The 25,104-nt window shown below is 36.2% G+C and overlaps 1 protein-coding gene across 1 annotated transcript in view; it reads right to left on the bottom strand.

Annotated features, from left to right (window-relative positions):
* Nucleotides 1–25,104, bottom strand: part of Apt1 (Acyl-protein thioesterase 1) — a 139,067-nt gene that overhangs the window by 95,761 nt on the left and 18,202 nt on the right. Inside the window, exon 2 of the mRNA XM_090391927.1 lies at nucleotides 23,478–23,509. Coding sequence (XP_090248053.1) covers nucleotides 23,478–23,509 — 32 coding nt within the window. The remainder of the gene's footprint in view (nucleotides 1–23,477; nucleotides 23,510–25,104) is intronic.

The following is a 25,104-nucleotide window of genomic DNA, read 5'->3' as shown; positions in this document are numbered from 1 at the left end:
AAGCTGTAAATTATGACATGCCCAGGAGAATGTTATGTTCAATCCTGTGATATCAGTTACTGAATGGGAAATAAATCAGCATTATATGGGAAACTTTGAAAAGATGCTGCTTAAATGATGCAGTATCTGAATGTGCCCTTAGAGTTCAATAGACAGATAGGGTAAGAGTGAAATGAATAAGAGGAGATCCATAGAAAGATAATTTGACAATAGGAACAATTGGGAAATCAGCACTAATGCTAAAAGAATGTTCAATTCATTGGTTATGATCCTTAATTTGTTATATATTTTTAGTCTTAGCTCAGGAATGAAAAGGATGTATAGTTGAGTTGTACAAGGAAGTGCAAAAACTGATGTCTATCAACCCTCTCATTATCTATGGAGTAGTGACAAAGATTTTAGAGATGCTAGTAAGAACTCTCATACAGAAATGAGTGTACTAAAGGAAAGTTATGCCTGAGTTAACTGCTATACTTTGCTATGACATTTGATAGGATACTGCATAAAAAGGCTCTTGAATAAATTGGAGGATATTGGATTATAATGTATGCTACTGACTTGGACAAGCAGGTGGCTGATGGGATCAGATGGTATATGAGGGATGCAAATTTGTCAGATGTAATGAGATCAATCCTCGGACTAGTGTTTTTCAAGTTATAAATTAATGACGTTGGGAAGGAGTTGTCAGCAAATGTTCAATTGTTTGCTGATGCAAAATTAGGCAGAGCAATCAAGATGCTATTGATTTACAGAATGCTTTGAAGAGGCTGGAATTTTGGACAAATGATACGGCTGTCATTTCAGTGTTAGTAAGTGTAAAGTAATGCACTTTAACTTGATGAGATTTCCAATGGCATATTATATTGATGGGCTGGGGGGGGGGGGGTCTTGGAGTTATGGTAGATAGGAAGTTGAAGTTCAAATGTCGTATAGCATAAATTTCAAATACAAGTCAAAGGATAACCGCAATGCTGAAACAAACACTGATATGTAAGGATAATGATGTCATGTTGTCTCTTTACAAGGCCTTAATACCACCACACCTAGACTACTTTAAGCATATTTGATAACTCTAAAGAAATAAAAATCTGTGGAAAAGCATACAAAGATGATACTGGGGTAATAAGAACAGAGAGAGTATGCAGATTGCAGAAAATGGTAAATAGGAGAAAGAGGGGTGATATCATAAGAGACTTAACTCTGATAGGGTGTTATAGAATATCAGTTGGTGATATTTTATGTGCACAGTTAAGGGGCAGGGGTGCTATATTTTCTCTTACAGAGAAGAGAATAGAACAGTTTGTCTAGTTCAGATGAGTTTAAGAGATGGCATGACAGCTGGTGTGGATAATGTATTCCCTCTCTCTCAATGAGTCCTTGCTCCCTGTTCTGATAATTATAATAACACACATCTTTGTGACTCCTGTTTTGATATTTAGCTCTTGTGGAAGTGTGTTGTTTATTTTATTGCCGATTATCGTTTCAGTGTGGTTTTCATCATCCTTAAATCTTTTGAGTCCAGTCTAGTGTTTCTAAAATTTACATAAGTTTATCATTATAGGCTTAAATGCTTTTCATAATATATGATGCAAAAGCTACCCATTTTTGCACATATTTCCTTTTAGCAAGGGATCTTACAGTATAATAGGATAGACATTTGACACTTACATTAAGTGTCATTTTGCAACTTATGATGGAGGTAGAACTAGAAGTAAGAAACATGAGGTTCAGGTTTTTCTCATGGCATATGATGAGTATGTGGGATGGATTACCACTACCAGATTAATTAGTGTAAGTGCTGTATATCAATAGCATCCTGATTGCTCTGCCTATCTTCGCATCAGCAAACAACTGAACATTTGCTGACAATCATATTTATAAATTTAGGGACACAAAAACACACGTGTTGAACAGACTATTTTATTAATTACTAATAAAATAAAACTTTACGTTTCGACCCCTGTATCGAGGTCATCATCGGAAGGATACAAGTGTATAAGGAACCAAGCTACATGCTCATGCCCTTCTATACCGATAAACTAAGTCTACGTAGTTAATTAATTCTTTTCCCTAGCCTGACCTCTAGTGATAAAAAAATAATAATAATAAAAATAAATAAATAAATAAATACAACTACAACAAACTGCTAAAGTCCTCATGTATTAATATTTTTCTGGATTTGTACAGTTCTGATTGTTATAATATGATTTCTTTCAGTTACTGTTGAATGTTATAAACACTTCACCAGGTTGTCTTCTTGTAGTGGGATTTTTCTATGGCTAGTTTAGGTTGTTATACAGGTTGTAGATGGGTCCTCCACATTCTTGAAATGGTTAGACCATCATTTTTGTTGAGATTTGGGTTGTGTTTGAGCATTTCACATGACTCTTTAAATTTTCTCTCAAACCAGGTTTTGGTGCAGTGTAGGGACTTGGTATTTTTCCAATTCAATTCTGTGGTATGTTTGGAGTGCATGAAGGACACATTTGCTGACAAGTCCTTCCCAACATCATTAATTTATAGATTGAACAAAACTAGTCCAAGGATTGATCTATGGAGTACTACTGATCACCTTAAAACTGACAGATTTGCACTCCTCATATACTATCTGATCTCATCAGCCACCTGCTTGTCCAAGTCAGTAGCATACATTCTAATCCGATATCCTCCAATTCATTCAAGAGTCTTTTTATGCGGTATCCTATCAATGTCATAGCAAAATACAGCAGTATCATAGTATTACATTCCCTTCAACTTAGGCATAATATTACTATGAAATATGAGCAATAGTTCAGGCACAACTTTCCTTAATACACCCATTTCTGTATGGGAGTTCTTACTAACTTCTCTAAAATCTTTGCCACTACTCCACAAATAATGAGAGGATTGATAGACATCAGTTTCTGCACTTCCTTGTACAACTCAACTATACATCCTTTTCATTCCTGAGCTAAGACTCAAAATATACAACAAATTAAGGATATAACCAATGAATTGAACATTCTTTTAGCATTAGTGCTGATTTCCCAATTGTTCCTATTGTCAAATTATCTTTCTACATCTTATGGATCTCCTCTTATTCATTTCACTCTCACCCTATCTGTCTATTGAACTCTAAGGGCACATTCAGATACTGCATCACTTATGCAGCATCTTTTCAAAGTTTCCCATTAACCTCCCTACCAGCCAAGGTGAATGAAATAGTGAGACCAAATTGCACTTCTTATCCATGTTATTCAAAAGGTGTTACAGAATCATATCCAGATTTAGCTGGACATCTATAGACGTCATGGCTGGTTGGGGTGTTAATATTAGAGGTGGGATAAGACAGAATGGAGTTTAAACAGCACTGTAGACAGATATAATAAACTAACATCTCTGCTTTATGCTGTGATAGCTCTAAATAATGTAACCTGCATTGCTTGCTAAATACAAATAAATGAGTTATTTTTTTTTCACTTTTTTAATTTTGTTTTGTATGAATATGATGCAATAATTCAGATTGTAATTTATATCACCGATAATTTCTCATTAGTCACTTAAGAATCAAAACTAGATAACTGACAAAGAAGATAATCATATAGCTTTTAAGGAATGCAGAGTACTGATTGGGCATCTGACCAAATTTGGAACTTAGCCAATCAAATCTTATTTTTTATTGACTTAAACCAGAAACAAACACAATAGTACAACACAATAAATATCTTACCATTGTCTCCGAATTAAATAAGCCCCCTCCTCCTGCTGTTTTGCAAGTGAACCAAATTATATTCTATATTAGCTTAGACCAGAAACAACGGTATAACAACAAAATATACCATTGTCTCCCAATTAAACAAGCTCTCCTGCTGTTTTCATAAGGAAATAATGAAGAATGAAAAGTCAGAACAAGAGCTCATTACGAGTAGAGTTCAAGATATGCATCATTAACATAAGAAATATCAATTGGAAAGAGTTAAATTATCAGAATAAGAGAATACTATGTTGATATAATTGGTATTACTGAGACAAGACTACTAAATAATAATTATAGGATGTTGTTTTTCATGCAATAATAATCAGGAAATTGCAGTAGCATTCATCACTAAACATGCAAGTGCTTGATGGGATGACTGTTTGAAGTTCATTCTGCAATTTGCTAATTTGGAAATTTTACTTGAAACTGCCTTCCATCCAAGCAATTTCATGTTTGGTGCTGAATGAATCCCAGCCATACAGAAATATTCTAAGAAAATTTGAAGAGAAGGGCAAAGCTAATAACAATAGTATGAGTCCACTGGATTTCTGTTCAGGACCCAGACTAGTCATCACTAAGACCATGTTTCAACATAAAGATATCCACAAATTCACATGATGGCAAGAAGACACAAGAAGAAAAGTCTTATTGATTGCGAAAGTGATATTGATAACAACATCTTTGGGAAGCAATTATTATTTAGATTTAAGAAGGATAACAATGAATATCATATTTTTAAAAAAATGTTAAATTGAACAGCTTTTATAGGTAAAGTGTAGGGCTCAGCTATGCAAGTATATTCAAAGAAAAAATGAAAGTTTGAAAACATGTTATTCTTGAAATGTGAGTTGCAAACCAAACTCTTGAGAGTAATACCCAACTTCTTTGCTACCTTGAGGCCAACCAATGAATTAGTGATCTACAATATGGATTCTGCCATTCTCATTCCACAGCGGCTAACTTTGTTCATCTTTGAATACAAACCATGAAAAAGTTTGGTGAAACTCGCATGGTTAATTTTAATGTTTCGAAGACATTTAATCAAATCTGGCATGTCTTCTTGTCAAACTACCCATCTTATGGTCCACCCCCACCTTCCTTTGTAAGCAGATTACCAGCTTCCTCTGTCATTTATGGCATATGGTGTTTCCATCTAATCCCCCTTTTTTTTTTTTAATCAATGCTGGAGTACCTCAGAGTTTTTCACTTTCACCACACTCTTCCTTCTACATGTCGATGGCTTACTCTTCTTAACCTCAAATCCTATTCACAGTTTTGCTGATAATAGTACAATCCATACTATGTGAGTCAAAATGATGTGAGCAATTTCTAAAAATTTTTATGGAAAAAACAATTAGCAGCAAGAAAATTCAATGCATAATTTCATACAGGAAAGAATTCAAAGTTTAGTGTATAGAAGCACGAGAAATAGTTGCTATCTGTTCAGTCCCTAATTTTTCTCAGAACTTTCATATCTGTATTCTCCAGTCTGGTAACTGCTTATTTCTAATCTCACTCTGATCTGTAAGTTAAAACTGGTTTGAACAGCTAAAATGAATACATCTAAGTTAGTGTTTTGTGTAAGTTCTCTCTTATTTTATAAAAATTTATTCAAATTATGCACCACCAAACTAGCTCCTCTACTTATTTTGTTGTCAATTCCATATTTAATTTGCCATCTTCACTAAAAATTTTGCCAAAATGAAATGCTTTACTTGTTCTATAAATTCTCTATTCAGGAATGCAGCTGATATTTTTAATCTTCATGCCTATTTTCATAGACTGTTTTTTAATGCTGATTTTCATACTAAATTTGTTATAGCAGTTATTTAATTTAATTAAGAAATCCAGTACAAGTTAACTTGTACTGGATTTCTTAATTAAATTAAATAACTGCTATAACAAATATAGTTAAGAAATCCAGTAGAAGTTAACTTGTACTGGATTTCTTAATTAAATTAAATAACTGCTATAACAAATTTAGTTAAGAAATCCAGTACAAGTTAACTTGTACTGGATTTCTTAACTATGTTATTAGTTTCTTTTATTTTAACATCATCTGCATATACTTTATGCAGATGATGTTAAGAGTATAACATCATCTGCATAAAGTAAACAGCTGAGTTTAATATCTCCAATTTTGATAAAGTTTAATACTCAATTCCCTCATAATGTGATTTATATAAATGATGAATAACAGTGAAAATAATGTACATCCTTGCCATACATGAATTTCAATCAAATGATCTTTCTACTTCAATTCTAACTGTTAACTTACAACTTAAATACAAGCTACATGGTGCTCAATATAATGTTCCATTTACACCATACAATTGTAGTGTTTTGAACATTTGGTCTCTTGGCACCTTGTTATATGCCTTTTCCAGAAACTCAACTACAGAAATTGACATTATTTCTCAAACATTTGTCTTAAGCTGAACTAGAATGTTTTGCAAGTTTCTCTTCCAAAATGTTTCTTGGCCTCTTCTCAAGTATGCTTGTATATCAACACTCACTAGAGAAATTCCTCTGGGGATTTCTCTAGTGAGTGTTAAATATCTATACCAGCTGCTTTTTCACAATTACTACACCATCCAAGTACATTCAGTATCCAGGTGGGTACATAACCCGGTCCACCACAGTAAGGTGAGGACTGTATACTGAGTTTGAAACTGTGGTCACTTCTCTGCATTTCTTACAGGCTATGTAGAGGTCCCCCCTCCCAGTTCTTGATCTTTGATTCTGAAGCAATTCCCACTGTATGAGATCTGACAATGAGTCTTTCTACATATCCATGAAGATCACCATATAAAGCATATAAATCATCAGCTTACAAATTTACCATCTTGAAAGAGGCAACAAGTGGTGTAGTATACCACTTGTTACCACCTATATATATATATACCCTTCTCATTCTTAAGACTCCTAAACATTGTCAAACGTTTCTGCTCTGTTATCCAGTCAGGCTTCTCTTCTGAAGTGTAGCCAATAGCTTTGAAATTATCCATGCTACTCTCAAAATGAATAAACCCATTTGTCACATTTGTTTATGCACAGAACCAACAATTAGATTTTTAGCATGCATGATGAACATATATGTGCAGGAAATGCATTCATGTAGCATAGTCTTCTTCTTCAACCTTCTGGTTCTGTCCACTGCTGGACAAAGGTCTCCCCCATGATTTTCCAGATCACTCGGTTTTCTGCTTCTCCCATCCATCTCACTCCTGCAATTTGTTCCAGTTCATCTCTCCACCTTCTTCTCGGTCTTCCTCTTTGTCTTGCTCCATCCATTGGTCTCCACTCTGTTTGTTTTCTAGTCCATCTCCCGTCACTGCATCTGGCAATATGGCCAGCCCATCTCCACTTAGCCTGTTTAATGTATTTTACAATATCCATGACACCTGTTTCAGATCTTATCCAGATATTTGTCTTCCTATCTCTTAATGTTATTTTTAGCATACTTCTTTCCATGTGATGCTGTGTTGTTCTCAGCTTTTTGTTTAGGGCTTCTGTTAAAGTCCATGTTTCTCCTCCATATGTTAGGACAGGAAGTATGCACTGGTCGAAAGCTTTCCTTTTTAGATTCATAGGGATGTCACTTCTGAATATGTCTCTCATTTTCCCATAAGTCATCCATCCAAGGTGAATTCTTCGTTCAATCTCTTTTCTTTGGCACTCCTCAAAGGATAACAATTGGCCCAAATATACATATGAAGTAACTTGTTCTATTTCATGGTTTTCAACTTTGATAGTTCTATGGTTTATGTATTTATTCATAATTATTTTTGTTTTTTCTCTATTTCTAAATAACTTAGGGAATTGAAACAACGCAGATCCGAATATAAATTAAATTATATTTTAATAGATATTTCCGATATTTCGGCAATGTCACATTGCCATTTTCTAAAGGAACTTACAAAAAGGCAGGTGCACACAGGCAATAACAATACAGTAACTGAGAATGAAGATTTGAAGCTATCGTTCTCCTAGAAGTCCTGATGGTGCCCTCTGGCGGGCTAAGTAGGCGTTCTTGGCCATTGGGCTGAAGGTCTGCTGATGTATGCCTCCCAAATTTGGGGCAGTCGCATACAACCAAATTTGTTCAGGTTTGGAGAGTTTCTTAGGGCAGAGGCTGATTCCATAAATAATCTTTCGAATTTATATTTGCTCCGGTGTATTATTGTTGCTTTCTTCCACCGTATTCTGTGGCGAGTATCCAGAGCATGGTCTGCAAGACCAGAATGGCTATACTTGTAAAACCGGATGTAGTCCTTGTGTTCAGAAATTCTGATATTCGCTGTCCTGCCTGTTTGGCCAAAGTACGACAGTTTACAACTGCAAGGGACCTGGTATACACCAGGTAGGTCTAGGGGAAGTGATCGGTCTTTGGTAGAGCGGATAAGGGATGCCAATTTTCTGTAAGGCCTGTAACAGGAGGTGAGGTCATGTTTTTTTAGAATTTTGGTAATTTTTTCTGAGGTGCCTCGGATGTAGGGAATGGTGATGGATTTAGAGTAATCTTTTTTGTGGAGCGGGGAGGAGGGGGGGCTGTGGTTTGTAGGTTTTCATATTTTTTGGAGGGGTAGCCATTGGTTGAGAAAGTGTTGAGGATGTGATTTAGTTCAGTGTTAAGGGCTCGTTAGAACAGATTAGTTTAGCCCTGTTGTATAGTGTTTTTACCACTCCATGTTGTTGTTGTGAGGGGGGGGAATTGTTGGTGGATGTATCTGCCTGTATGGGTGGGTTTTCTGTAAACTGAGAAAACCAAAGTTCCATCAGGCTGGCGGGTGACTAGCGTGTCTAGGAAAGGGAGGCAGTTGTTTTCCTCTTTTTCCAGGGTGAACTTGATTCTGGCGTGTTGGTTGTTTAAGTGTGTAAGGAAGGAGAGGAGTGTTTCAGAGCCATGTGGCCAAATAGCGAACACATCATCAACGTAGCGAAGACATATGGTTGGTTTTTGTGGGGCAGAGGCTAAGGCTTTTTCCTCAAAGGTCTCCATAAAGAAATTGGCCAAGGGTGGTGAGAGTTTTGTATCGCAAAAAGCGCTCCGTATATACAACCACGCTAGCTACGTGTTACTTCGCGAACAAATCACCGCCACGCGGTTAGGCTTAGCCGAAATTAACGAAGCTATTCGTACCCTCGAAGATGAACTTTCGTGCACTTTGAATCAAGAACTGTGGTCAATTTTACATGACATCTCGTGTACCGCTGCAGACAAAGAGTTTGAAAAGATACGAGGCCGATAGATGAAGAAATTCGATAAATTAAAAAAGAATTCTATCGTCAATGCAAAACTTGCTACCAACACCGTAATCAACCTTTCTTCAGTCACCCCGAAGCCTGAAGCTCTCAACGTGCTTTCACATGGCCACAACTTCGCCATTGCTCCCAGAAAAATACCAAGTGAGGATATTATGATCCAGATTGAAAGAGGAATCCGCCACCTTCCACATCAAATCGCCAACAGTGTAAGACTGGATGTAGCTTGTGTCCTTTCCATAGCAAAACCACCCAAAACCAATATATCCAACAAGGAATTTAAAGCCCTACAGGAATTGAGAAATAATAAAGAATTAGTTATCACCAAAGCGGATAAAGGAAATGCAACTGTAGTACTTAACCAAAAGGACGACAAAGGTAAGCTGAATGCTCTTCTATTAGATCGGGCTACTTACCTCCCTATCAATTACAATCCTACCAACTCACAAATTAGAAAACTTCACAGGCTCCTTAAGAAAGTCACTTCTTAGCCTGTAGAAGTTACCAACAGATTAAAACCGTTTAACTCTATACCCCCCCCCCGTATTTATGGACTCCCAAAAATACATAAAGAAAATGTGCCATTACGTCCCATAGTGGATGGCATTGATTCCCCCACATAAAAATTAGCTAAACATTTGGCCAAAGAGCTCACACACTATACTGGCAACACACCATCACACATAAAAAACTCAGCTTTAAATTCCTTGTTGGATATATTGGTTTTGGGTGGTTTTGCTATGGAAAGGACACAAGCTACATCCAGCCTTACACTGTTGGCGATTTGATGTGGAAGGTGGCAGATTCCTCTTTCAATCTGGATCATAATATCCTCACTTGGTATTTTTCTGGGAGCAATGGCGAAGTTGTGGCCACGTGAAAGCACGTTGAGAGCTTCAGGCTTCAGGGTGACTGAAGAAAGGTTGATTATGGTGTTGGTAGCAAGTTTTGGATTGACGGTAGAATTCTTTTTTAATTTATCGAATTTCTTCATCTGTCGGCCTCGTATCTTTTCAAACTCTTTGTCTGCAGCGGTACACGAGATGTCATGTAAAATTGACCACAGTTCTTGATTAAAAATGCACGAAAGTTCATCTTCGAGGGTACGAATAGCTTCGTTAATTTCGGCTAAGCCTAACCGCGTGGCGGTGATTTGTTCGCGAAGTAACGCGTAGCTAGCGCGGTTGTATATACGGAGCGCTTTTTGCGATACAAAACTCTCACCACCCTTGGCCAATTTCTTTATGGAGACCTTTGAGGAAAAAGCCTTAGCCTCTGCCCCACAAAAACCAACCATATGTCTTCGCTACGTTGATGATGTGTTCGCTATTTGGCCACATGGCTCTGAAACACTCCTCTCCTTCCTTACACACTTAAACAACCAGCACGCCAGAATCAAATTCACCCTGGAAAAAGAGGAAAACAACTGCCTCCCTTTCCTAGACACACTAGTCACCCGCCAGCCTGATGGAACTTTGGTTTTCTCAGTTTACAGAAAACCCACCCATACAGGCAGATACATCCACCAACAATTCCCCCCCCCATCACAACAACATGGAGTGGTAAAAACACTATACAACAGGGCTAAACTAATCTGTTCTAACGACATAGCCCTTAACACTGAACTAAATCACATCCTCAACACTTTCTCAGCCAATGGCTACCTCCCCCAAAAAATATTAAAACCTACAAACCACATCCCCCCCCCTCTTCCTCCCCTCCACAAAAAAGATTACTCTAAATCCATCACCATTCCCTACATCTGAGGCACCTCAGAAAAAATTACCAAAATTCTAAAAAAACATGACCTCACCTCCTGTTACAGGCCTTACAGAAAATTGGCATCCCTTATCCGCTCTACCAAAGACCGACCACTTCCCCTAGACCTACCTGGTGTACACCAGGTCCCTTGCAGTTGTAAACTGTCATACTTTGGCCAAACAGGCAGGACAGCGAATATCAGAATTTCTGAACACAAGGACTACATCCGGTTTTACAAGTATAGCCATTCTGGTCTTGCAGACCATGCTCTGGATACTCGCCACAGAATACGGTGGAAGAAAGCAACAATAATACACCGGAGCAAATATAAATTCGAAAGATTATTTATGGAATCAGCCTCTGCCCTAAGAAACTCTGCAAACCTCAACAAATTTGGTTATATGAGACTGCCCCAAATTTGGGAGGCATACATCAGCAGACCTTCAGCCCAATGGCCAAGAACGCCTACTTAGCCCGCCAGAGGGCACCATCAGGACTTCTAGGAGAACGATAGCTTCAAATCTTCATTCTCAGTTACTGTATTGTTATTGCCTGTGTGCACCTGCCTTTTTGTAAGTTCCTTTAGAAAATGGCAATGTGACATTGCCGAAATATCGGAAATATCTATTAAAATATAGTTTAATTTATATTCAGATCAACGTTGTTTCAATTCCCTAAGTTATTTTTCTCTATTTATTTTTAATCCAATTTCTCTGGAGGCTTCATTTAGCTGATTTAGCCTTTCTTCCAGATCTTCAAGATTATCTACTATCAGGACAATATCATCTGCAAATTTCAGATGATGCAGTCTTTCTCCATTTATGTTTATTCCTTTTGTTTCCCAATCAAGGCTTCTAAAGACTTCCTCTAGTGCAGCTGTAAATAATTTGGGAGATATGGTGTCGCCTTGCCAGATGCCTTTTTGTATTGGGAACTTTTCACTGTTTTTATATAATTTGATTACAGAAGTTGCATTATTGCAAATATGTTTTAGTGTTTCAATATATGGTTTCTCAGTTCCCTGGGTTTCAAGTGCTTTTAGTGTTGCAGATATTTTACCTGAATCAAATGCTTTTTCATAGTCTATATAGGCCAGGCATAAGGGTTAATTGTATTTAATTGATTTTTCAATGAGCTGTCTTAATGTGTGAATATGGTCCAAAGTATTGTAATTCTTCCTAAATCCAGCTTGTTCACAGGATTGCATTCTCTCTAGTTTAGATTTTATTCTATTATTTATAATTTTTGTGAAAACTTTATATATGGTGGGGAATAGGTTTATAGGTCTAATAATTTAACCATGTAGCATAGTATATATCAAATTGGATATGTTCATCTATATGAACAACATTGATTCACATCAAATAACAATATTCATAGAAGCTTGTTCCTGCCTATCATCTGTTCACTATCAAGCTCATGAATGGACAAAACTCAAATTCAGTGTGAATTTGAATTGTTTTTCTATTAGTGGAAAATAGATTTAACCTAATGAATGAGGTGATTAAAAAACTTAGAAATGAGTACTGTAAAAGATGACATGAAAACTGAATATAAGGAAATTCTTTACTCTTTGAAAGACTCTTACACAAAACAAGCAGTGACAAAACTGTAGTAAAAAATTTTCAAGAAAAATGCAAAGAAGAGTATACAATAATACTTCAGATAGAAAAGTCATCAAAAAAAAAAAACTTGAAAGTTGAATGGCAGCTGGAGGTATATGATATTCGATTAGGAATGCTCAAATATGGAAGTATAAAAGTTTTGCACTATGCACTGCATAATTCAGAATGCCAGGTCAGAAAGTTGAATTCCAGATGATTGGATTAGAGCTCCTATAGTTTCCATCTAAAAAAGAAAGGGAATAAACCTGAATGTGAAAATTACAGAGGAATTTCTCTACCAAGTGTTCCAAGTAAGATTTATGCAAGCATATTTGAAAAGAGCCTGAGAAAAATTGTGAAAGAGAAACCGGAAGAAGAACAAACTGGATTCAGGACAAACAGAGATTATCAGGATCAGATTTTTGCTTCATGGTAAATAGTTGAGAAATCATTGGAATATGACAAGGATCTGTTATTTAAGTTTTACAGATCTGGAAAAGGCATGTAACAAGGTGCCCAGTAAATAGCTTTTTGAAACACTACAGTTAGATGGAGTAAATGGAACATTATTATACAGGGCAATGCATAGTTTATATTTTAGTTGTAAGTCTGCAGTTAGAACTGAAAAGGATACAAGAAGATAGTTTGATGTAAAATCAGGTGTAAGACAAGGGTGCACATTATATAAGAAAGTGGAATTAAACCTGATATCAGAATTGGAGGTATCAAACAAAGCTCTGCTGTATGCAAATGATGATGTACTCCTAAACACATCCAGTGCAAGTCTCCATGATTCTTTAACTAAATTGAAAAACAGCTATAAATCAGCAATAAAAAGACCAAAACCTATTAAAATAGGCAGGAATACAGAAAACTTCATGGAGAGCTACAAAGCAAGTAAAATATTTCAGCTATTTAGGCACAGTTTTTAGTAAAAATGGCAAGTTAAATCTGGAAATAGACAACAGAATAAGCAAAGCTGATATAGTAGGGAGCCAGTTGAATAAATTTATATGGAATAAGATAGAAATTAGCCAAAACACCAAAACTAGTAGTATACTACAAGACAGTGCTCAAACTCATTTTAAGTTATGGATCTAAGAATAGGTTACAAATAAAGCACTTAAAGATTAGAGACCACAGACATAAGAGTTCTTAGAAAAATTAGGGGCTTGAGCAGATAGCATCAATGGCAAATTCATATTAAAAAGGAAGACATTAGGGAGGAACTTGACACTGTTTGCATTCACGAGCTAATCTAAGGTGGCTTGGTCACTTAAATAGAATGGGAGAGGAAAGGTTAGCAAAACAGGTGTTTGATGCCAAGATGGCAGGATAAACACCTATACTGATTCAGTCAGAAGTTACTTAGAAGAACAAAATGTTAGATATGACAATATTGGAGTACTGACAAGTAATACAGCAATTTGGAGGAAAATTGTTGATAGAATATTAATAATAATATAAACTTAACCATGTAGCACTGTTATAGTAGCCTGAACACCCCTTATATCACAAAATTGATGATGAATGTAATATATCTTTCAACCTCTGTTTGCAAGCTATTTTGTTTGATTGTGACATGCATGCACATGTGCTGCATGTCACAATCACATTGATTGGTACACTGTTCTGCTTGTTAAAACTACCACTATGTCTGTCAACATTTTCTTTCTGATGAGTATTTATTTAGTACATTTCTTTGTATTCAGAACTTTTTTCTGCCAGTTTCACTAACTGGCATTTGTAAATACTGCAGTCAGCACACTTCCAGCATTTGGTTCACAGTTGTTTGATAAAATAGCATAAAAAAGCTAATTCAGACCATTATCATGCAAGTTATTCACAACATGCCAATAAAAGTAAACTGCAACTGGGACTTTTAAATTAACAAAGAAAAATCCAGGATTTGGAAAGACCTGAAAAGCAGTTATTTGACAAAATATATTAATATGCTGATATATTATTATTACGTGACACCTCCAGGGAGAGCATCTACTCTACAACTCTCTGTCTTCACCAACTACACCAATGCCATCTACTTCCCACCACCACCACTATCTTTTCCACAAGCAATCGCAAACATCCATGTCCACGGCAGGATTCGAACCCCAGCCTTTTGGCTGGAGAGCGGATACGCTAACCACTGGGCCAACCAGGCTGGCAAATATCTTTACATCCAGAATATCCTAGATGAGAATATCCCAAACTTCTAGAAATTACTTCTCATTCCAGAAGTTTGGGAGATTGTGATTTCAATCTGGATAAAGTCATAAATCCTCTGACCCTTCTTTGAACATACATTCATATTTAAAACTGCTTCTATGAATAAGGTTGGCATCATTCCAAAGAATACTGTATTTGGTCTCAACACTTTGTAGTGTAAGACCCGACTTAAATCTCATAAGGTAATGAATGTAGTACTGACACTCATTAATTCTTTTTTCCACTTGAACAGCCAGTCTGTCCAAAATATGCTAAATTACAGTGACAAGGAGTCTAATAAACATGGCTAGCAATGAAGACAAAAGAAAGTTTGCCTTTTTAGTTCAACAAATATATGAATAGATGCTACAATGTGATCTTAACCAGTACAATAAGAGGCCTACGTACTGCCTTAGAGAAGAAAAATATAATATTGCTGTGAATCTTATTTAACTTTGTAAGTAGATAAAACAATAAAACACCTGACCTTTCAATAGGTTGCATAAAGGGAAAAAAAAAAGTTCTTAAATGATACACTGCATCTGCTAATACCTCTTACTATCTCTTTTTATCAGAGAGTTGTTGGTTTTATTTGAAAACTTTGGTTTGCTGCTGTGCAGTTAGAAATATACACTTCTTCCTTTCCAGGCTTATAGGCCTGTTCCGGACTCAATTCCATCTTTTTAAGGGTCTTCCTCTGCATCAAGTAGTACCTTTTGGGTGGTAATTTAGAATTTGTTTAGGTATTCTGCTTCTATTCATTCTCAGTATGTATTTCTTTCCATTTTTTTCTATAGCAAATAATTGTTTCATTTAGGGAGGTTGTAATTCCAAGTTTTTTTCTGATTTCGCTGCTTTTCATTTTATCCATTATTGTGACTCCTTCAGTTCTGTGCAGAAATTTTATTTCGGATGATTCAATTCTTTTTTCATCTGCTTTTTTTTTTATTCCATATCTCACTGCCATAAAGTAAGGTCGGTTTAGCTACTATATTGTAGATTCTTATTTGTGTGTTTTTGTACATAATTGGGTTTAAAAATTTTATTTATAATGCATGTTACTTTTAAAAAGTGTGATATCTTTGGTTCTATATGCTTCATTTTCATATGACATTGTGCAACCTAAATATTTGAATGTATTTACTTGCTCTATTATTTTGTTATTTATTACTATTTTGCTTCTTATCGGATTAGCATCTTTGAAGGCCATGACTTTTTTGTCTGTTGATATTTCCATACCATATGTTTTTATCAGATTATTTAGACTGCATAATGATTTTTGTAGTTCATCCTCATTGTTTCCAATGAGGATGAAGTCATCAGCAAAAAGAAGAGTAGCTAATCTGGTGTTACGGTTTATCTTGAATCCTACTCCATTATCTTCCATTCTTTTATGATTTTATCAATGTATATATTAAATAAAACCAGTGAGAGAGGACAACCCTGACATACTCCTCTATTTATTGGTTTCTAGCTTGATGTTGAATTATTGTACTTCACAGATATTTTATTATCTTGATATATATTATATAAGGCTCTAAAGAGTTGGTTTGGTATTTCATATTCTTCTAGGATTTCCCATAGTTTTTTCTCTGATAATTTTATCAAATGCTTTGGTGTAATCTATAAAAGCTATATGTGTTTCTATGTTCATTTCTCTGTGTTTTTCAATTAATAATTTTAACGTAAATCCAGAGTCTATGCAAGACCTACCTTTTCTGAATCCATTTTGTTCTTCTATTAATTTTGGGTCTACTATATGTTTAAGTTTATGTGCTAAGATTTTCGCATATACTTTATAACGGGTATTAAGTAAGCTGATTCCATGATAATTGTTACAATCAGATTTGTGTCATTTTTTGTAGATGGGGATAACTATTGCTTTGGTCCAATATATACTTTTCATCTTTATTGGCTAAAATAATAATACATAGTATTCATGTTCACATGAGCCTTGCAAAAGGGAAAGTCCAAAAAGAGTAGAAGGAGAGTAAAATTATTACACTGCATAATGGGCAGGATGATAAGATTCAAATTACAAACTGTTCTGTTATTTGGAACTGACTATTAGAAAGGATGATGAGTGTTAGTCTCCAGGTCTGGGATAATAATTATGACATTCTTTAAAACAAGCATGGATTAATCCATGGGTCATGTTTTAGAAATTTACTTACCTATTACAACAGAGTGATATATATATTAGGCAAAAGAGGTGAGGTAAGTATACACTTCTGCAAAGGCTTTGACAGACCACCACATGATCAACTGATATTTAAGCTAGGATAAATGGGGGATGGTTAATAAATCAGCAACTTGAATAAGAGAATGGTTGTAATAGAAATCAGGTAATGCAAGGGTCTGCTTTAAGATCAAGGTCATTATTGTTTAACTGATATTGAAAAAGATTTAAATGCAGATATCCAGATGTTTGCAAATGATACAAAGTTGGAGAGATCCATGAGGAGTGAAAATGATGTTGTGATTACCCATGAAGATACGAATAGACCATATGGACAGATAATCTACCAATTCAATGTTGGGAAGTGCAATGGTTTGAAATTTGAAAGACAAGGATGCTGCTAATTCAGTTGGTGGTAATGTGCTAAATAAGGTAAGAGGAGGATAGAAAGAGAGGCAGAACACGTTTACCTAGACAGTAAGTGGAATGCACTGTCCTGGAGTATAGTGAGTGCAGAAGCAGTAAACAAATTTAAATCATAGTTGATGAGCACTGTTTCATAGTGGACTTGTCATGGCTTTAAGTATTTGACTCCAAGGAAATCTAGCAATGATAATAATATTCTTTGATATTTTTATTTTTAGAAGATAACAAAGACAAATGAAAAATATGTGAACACACAGAATATATATAATGAGTCAGTCTATATTCAACTGTATTATAAAGTTTTACCATCTATTTATCCCATTATACATGTAATGGGCAAAATTTTTAATGAAAAATTAAGTTTACAGCCTAAAGCCATCAAGACAAGAAAATGCAACAAAGTGAGAAATGAATTTTTCTTCACAAGCGGAAGGATTGGATAACTGTTGAGATCTTATCACTTATGGATCAACGTAGACTCTATAAAGATACTACAAAATATAAAGAGGTCAAGATAAAATCTAAAATAAAAGAGGCCAGATGAAAGAAACGTAATGAAATTGAAGATCTACAGAAAAAAAAAACACGAATGACTTCAATCTTCACAAAAAAATTAAAAATTCTCGGATTGATGAAAACATCATATGCTACTTAGAACTATGAAGGAGAGATAATCCTAGAAACATCTAAAAAAGAACAAGTTTGGACTGAATATATTAAGGCACTATTTTCTGATAATAAACAAGACTTAACAAATTCAAGTTAAGATATATAGTCACAGGCCCAGCCACCTTGAAGTCTGAAGTAGTAAAGATGATCAAATTATCAAGAAATGGTAATATGCACGGACCCGATGAACTACCAGCAGAAATTATTAAACTAATCAAACGACAGTAATACTGATAAATTTGTAAAATTATTCAACAGAATTTATGATACTGATAAACTACCCTCTGACTGGATGAACTCAATCTTCATTGCATTGCCTAAAAACTTAATACAAAAACTTGTGATGATTTTAGATTGATTAGCCTAATGAGCCACTCTCAAAGTATTCCTAAAAATTATTCATAACAGAATACACCAAAAATATGATGATCTCATTAGTGAAACTGTTTGGTTTCAGAAATGGCCTAGGAATAAGAGAAGTACTTTTTTGCTCACATATCTTAGCACAAAGATGCAGAGAACAACAAACTGATCTTAATATTTGTTTTACTGATTTTGAAAAGGCTTTAGATAAGGTCCAGCATAATAAACAGCTTAGAACAACTACGCCTAGATGATAAGGATGTTAAAAATCTCTACTGGGGCCAGAATGCATCTGTCCTAACAGACAAGCAATATCAAAATTGAAAGAGGAGCGAGACAAGGATGTGTACTATCTCCACTTCTGTTTAACATCTACTCAGAAGTCTTATTTCTCAAGGTCTTAGAAAAAAGAAAGGAAGGAGTAATTATAAATGGCCAATTAATAAATAATTTATGCTATGCAGATGATACTGCTTTAATTATAAAAAATATTCAAGATCTTCAACTACTCCTAGAATGTGTCCATAAAGAAAGCACAGAAATGGGCCTAAAAGTTAACAAAAAAAAAAAAAAAAAAAACTTATGATAATAACAACCCTTCAATAGCAGCTGACTTAATTCTGAATGGTAACAAAATCAAACAAGTGAACAAATTCAAATACCAGGGATCCTGGCTAAATGAAAGTTCGGACTGTCAAATGGAGATAAGATCAAGAATTGAAATTGCAAGACTGTCCTTTATCAAAATGAAACCCATTTTGAAAACTTAAACATTGAAATTCGAGTATGAATGATGAAGTACTACATATGGTGAAGTTTACTATATGGAATTGAAACATTAATGTTAAAGGCAAATATTTCTTCTTCTTCTTCTGCAGCTTCTCCCACTTAAGTGGGGTCACTGTTTGTAACGAGCCTCCTCCACGCCTTCCTGTCTTGGGCTGTCACCACATCCAAGTTCTTCATCTTCAAGTCCTCTTCTACCAGCTCCCTCCATCTCTTCTTTGGCCGCCCATGCTTCTGCCTTCCTTGCACATCCATCTGCATGACCCTTCTTCCCACATATTCGTCCTCCCTCCTCATCACATGACCAAACCATCTCAACCTTGCCTCCTGTATTTTCGCTCCTAAGTTCATAACTTTCACTGTTCCCCTGACATAGTCATTTCTCAGATGATCCTTTCTGGTCACACCGCACATCCACCTAAGCATTCTCATCTCTGCTACTTCCATCCTGCTGATGTTATTTTTCCTTGGGGCCACAGTTTCTATAGCATATGTCATAGCTGGCCTCACTACTGTCCTATAAATTTTGCCTTTCAGATTGATCGGCACCCTCTTATCGCATAACACTCCAGCCATCTCCCTCCAGTTCCTCCAACCCGCTTGTATCCTGCATCCCACTTCCTTCTCAGCTCCTCCATCTTCTTCCACTGTTGAACCTAAGTATCTAAAGTCTCTCACCTTCCTGATGACATTTCCTTCCAGCTCCAGATCTGTCTCCTGGCCACTGCCCACTGCCCACCACATATACTCTGTCTTACTTCTGCTCAGTCTCATACCGCTCTCTTCCAGTACTTTTCTCCATCTTTCCAGTTTAGTTCCCGCTTCTTCTCTTGAATCTACACACAGCAAGATGTCATCTGCATACAACATTGTCCAAGGTGCATCTTCTCTCACCTCCTCTGTTACCACCTCCATCACAATATTAAACAGAAACGGACTTAATGCTGACCCTTGATGCAAGCCAACTGTTACTTGAAAACTTTCTGTCTGTCCCAAACAGGTCCGAACACGTCTTCACATTTCTGTACATTTCCCGCACTAACCTGATATATTTCTCCAGCACCTTCTTCTCCCTCAGACACCTTCAGACTTCTTGCCTTGGCACTCTATCGTATGCTTTCTCCAGATCAATAAATACCAGATATAGCTCCCTTTGTTTCTCTCGATATTTTTCCATCATCTGTCGAAACCCAAAGATAGCATCTGTTGTTGATCTACCAGGCATGAAGCCAAATTGTTCCTTTGCAATCTCCACTTCCTTCCTCAATCTACCATCAAGAACCCTTTCTAGGATCTTCATTGTGTGGGAAATCAACTTTATTCCTCTGTAATTTTTACAGTCTTGTGCATCCCCTTTACCCTTGTATATGGGAACAAGAGTACTCTCCTTCCATTCCTCGGGTATATTTTCCTGTTGGCAAACTTTCATGAACAGGTCCCACAGCAGGTCCATTCCCTCTTCCCTCAGTGCCTTCCATGCCTCCACTGGAATTCTGTCAGGGCCCACCGATTTTCCATTCCTCATCCTCGTCATGGCCTCCGTCACTTCCATTCTACTGATGTTCTGCACCATCCCCTCAGAAGGCTGCACATCTCCTCTGTGAGTCCTTGCATTTTCCTCATTCAAAAGTCCCTCAAAGTATATTTTCCATCTGTTTCTTATGTCCACATCCCTCCATAATACTCTTCCTTCAGCATCTTTGATCTGCCTCACATGTAAGATGTCCTTTGCTGCTTTATTTCTACATTTCGCTAGTTGGTAAATTTTTCTCTGTCCTTCCTTTGTTTCTAATTGATCATACAGATCTTGATATGCCATGGCCTTTGCCTGTGCCACAACTCTCTTGGCTTCTTGCTTTCTCTCTTTGCACACCTCTCTGTCTTCTTCCACTCTTGACTCATTCCACTTCTGCTTTGCCTTCCTCTTAGCTGTCACTGCCACTTGTACATCATTATTCTACCACCAACCCACCTTCTGCTCTCTAATCTTTCCAGATGTGTCACCAAGCACTTCGATTGCACAGCTCAGGATTACTTTTGAATTATGTTTCCACCAATCTTGTACACTTTCCAGTCCATCCGAAATCCACTCTAACACCCTCTCTCTAAAACGATTCCTCACACTCTCCTCTTTTAAGCGAAACCACTTAATTGTCTTCATCCCATGGCATCCAGAAGTTCTTATCTTCGATCTTATTTTAAAGTCTGCGCACAGCAGTCAGTGTTGTTGTGCTACATGATCTGTTGGAATTACTTTACAATTTGTCACAACCTTAAGATGTTTTCTTCTAGTCAAAATGTAGTCAATTTGTGAGCTGTTGTTACCACTCCTAAATGTTATCAAATGTTCTTCCCTCTTGTAGAAAAATGAGTTCACAATTGCCAGATCAAACGCTACTGCAAAGTCCACAACCCTCTCTCCTTCCTGGTTCATCATTCCCACTCCGTGGCCACCATGCACCCTTTCACAGTCTCTATTCTGTCTTCCTAAGTGCCCGTTCAAGTCTCCTCCGACAATCACCATCTCATTTTCTTCCAATTCCCTCATTTCTTCATCTAACACGTTCCAGAACTCATCTTTTTCCTCTGCTGTACAACCAACTTGCGGGGCATATACACATAATACGACCACCCGCTCTTCTCCAAGACCCAATTTCATTCGCATGATCCTGTCGTTCCTTCTACCCACGTCCAGTACTTCACCCTTCATTCTGCCACATACCACAATTCCTACACCATTTCTTCCCTTGTTATTCGCTCCAGGGTAGAACAATTTATATCCATCTCCCAGTTCCTTTGCCTTTCCCCCTTTCCACCTTGTCTCCTGCACACATAAAATGTCCAACTTCCTCTTCCTCATCATGTCTGCCACCTCTCTTCCCCTTCCAGTCATGCTTCCAACATTCAGTGTTCCCACTCACAACATCCTCTCCACCCGCTGGGCTCGCTTCTTTAACCGCACCCGCCCTTGATGCGGTAGCCCTCGTCCACTTCTCGCAGCTGTAGGGCGATGTGGCTGCGCGTCGCTTAAGGGGCACGCCCTAGCCCTTATATCATTTTCTCTTTGACTCATAATCATAGTTTGAGTTGGCACTGAAGTTTTCCGACCGGATGCCCTTCCTGACATCAACCCTTGCATTTATCCGGGCTTGGGACCAGCACCTATTGAGGCTAGCTTGCCTCCTTCGGTGGCTGCATAAGACGAAATGACTTAGCAAGATAGGAAAGACTCACCCCTAGCCCTCGAATACTCTAATAGCATCAGGGGAGAAGGAGCAAAGAGAGGAGAAAGAAGCAAAGAAAAAAGAGGAGGGACCAGTCTACAGAATAATATAACAGATATATATTACATGAAGTAAGGCATAGTCCAGCATCAGGTACCTCGGGTTTTGCCATGCCCGAACTCACTAAAATGAGCCCTTGAGGTAATGTTAAAGGCAAATACAATAAAATAAAACTGGAAGCCTTTGAAATGTTGATATTTAGAAGGATGCTCAAGATTCAATGGGCAGAAAATGTGAAGAATGAAGAGGTACTGAGAAGAATAAATAAAAATCAAGAATTAATCGATATTGGGAAAAGAAGAAAAACTGCCCACTTAGGACATCAAATGAGAAACTATTAAATTAACATAACATTCTCCAGGTAATACTAGAAGGTAACAGAAAGAGAAAACCTGGAAGAAGTAAAATATCATGACTAGACAATATAAAAAAGTAGACTAAAATGAACACAGAGCTCTTAATCAGAGCCACCAAAGACAAAAATAAATTTGCAAAGGAGTCGCTGAGCTCAGTTAGGAAATGGCACTTAAAGAAGAAGAAAAATATTTCATATAACAATAAAAATTGGTCAAGTACTATATTCAATAAATTTAAAAACAACAGATTTGAATGTGTGGGTGTGAGAGAGTTAGCACAGAGATTTGAAAGGGAGAGGTTGCTATTAAATAAGCACAGTGAGACTCTGCCTTTCAATGCACTTACATACTCTAAACAAGCGCTTCCCAAACTGTGGACTGCATCCCCCTTGGGAGCCGTTAATTTTGTTGAGGAGGACCGTGGCATAATGAAAATAAATTTAAAATGTTTTAAGACTAAGTAGATTTTTTTAATCTTAAAAGAAATGTATTTAATTTTTATTATTTATTATTTTTTTTGTTATTTTTTTATATTTTAATGGAAAAAATCACACACTGGTGTTGGTTTACAAAGTTTGCTTCCTGCGTATTTCGGCAGTTAATGAATATTAGTAAATATATGCTTTTTCATATAAGTTTCATTTCAAAGGTATTGATAAGAAGCACAAAAAAGCTTGCAAATGCAAAATCTTACGCTCCTTTAAAACGGCCAAGTTTTTTGCACTTTAAATTTTCGATGGGGGCTGTGAAATATTTTAATTTTTTCAAAGGAGCCTTTACATCCTTAAGTTTGGGAAGTACTGCTCTAAACAACTCAAACAATCTTTGAGATAACAAACTTACCCAGTATCTCCTAGCCCATGCAGAAAAATAACCTGAAAAAAAAAAGTAATTTTTACATCTTTATTATTTTTTTCATATACAATAAATGCATTGCAAATATTCTACTGAATAACACTCAATAAAAAAAATAAAAAAAAAAACTTTTGGATTCTACTGTGATAGAAAAAAAAAATATATATATATATATAAAATGTAACTGATCTATTATCAAAATTCAAAATATAACTTACTGAGATAAATATTTATCTATATCAAGCCAAATAAATTATTAGTCTACATACAAGTAGCAACTTGTATATAAACTTTGTTGGACTAGCTGGCTGTCTGTTAGCATATTTGCTCTCCAATAAACAAGCTAAGTTTAAATTCCACCAGGGACATGGATATGTGAATAACTTGGCGATAGAAGAATTTCAGTGACTGCTGTCAGCTACCACCGAGCTTGCTAGAGGCCTCAAGTGGCTTGAAAAAGATCCATGTTTGGTCTCTACAAAAAGGTTTCCAGATTATCCCTTAACTAACCCACAATACTAACGACTGTTGATCTACCACCTGTTTGGGAGTGGGATTCATGTATTTAAAAAAAACTATGTAAACAGAAAATGGTGTGCATGAAGTTCCAGATATTCCAAAATATTTCTTTAGTAAATTACTAAAGAAATAATATTACCTTCAACAGTACAGTCAATAGCAGTGATACAATACATTTTGGTCAGAAAAACTTGGTTTCAAACCCCATCAAGAACACAAACATGTATGAAGACTTTTTAACTAAATGTTGGTCATATACATGAAGAGACAGGGCTGTTCCTTCTGTAAAGCAAACTTGGGATAAGATTAATTGTCTCCAATTTACTAAAATTCAAATTTATAAGAAGCCAAATTACTTGACTATATTTAGGCTCAATGGCTACAATATCCCATCCCATTTTCTTTTACATATGTCAAGGGAAAATGGGATTACTGTATTTCTTTAAAATACCATTTTATTGCTAATAAACTGTTAATTGTCACAACTATGTAACCTGGTCTCATATAAAACCAATTAATGTTATGATAGAGTGATGAATCCTATCGACATAGTCTTCTATTTGTCAATACATACGTTCTCTGGCTAAGAGGTCTATTTTTGCCAGGAGGAATAGACATGTTTTGTGCCCTGTCACCACCATAAGAGAGCACTAACTCATTTTCAGTAAAAAAAACCTACACATGTTGCTGTTGTAGACTGGATTTTAACCTTAGTATTTTCAACCAAAGAGTACTACTGCTATTGACTGTACTCTAGAGAGACAAATAACATTTACTAAAATAAAAATAATTTAGTGTAATTATTCTGATATCGAAAAACACAAAAATGTAATGGTGTGGTGGAAATTCCTTCAAATCATATTGCAGTATGGATGGTAATAAAACTTATTCCATATATTAAAGCTGAAAGTTTTTATTTTGGTTATACAATAAATTAAATATGTCAAGAAATTATATTCTTGGTTTAATCCTTTATCCTGTATCTGAGTCCTCCTGCTGATGAAATCTTAATAAAGATCTCAATAGTGGCCCTTCCCATATTCATAGCATTATACACACCCAAAAGGATGTGTGTTTTGCATTATGAGATACTAAA

This window comes from Typopeltis vanoorti, chromosome 4, assembly GCF_054136105.1.
Source record: "Typopeltis vanoorti isolate ZY-2024b chromosome 4, IOZ_Tvanoo_1.0, whole genome shotgun sequence".
Taxonomy (NCBI): Eukaryota; Metazoa; Arthropoda; class Arachnida; order Uropygi; family Thelyphonidae; genus Typopeltis; species Typopeltis vanoorti.
The sequence above is the reverse complement of the archived record's forward strand: the minus strand, read 5'-3'. Positions and strand labels throughout refer to the sequence as shown.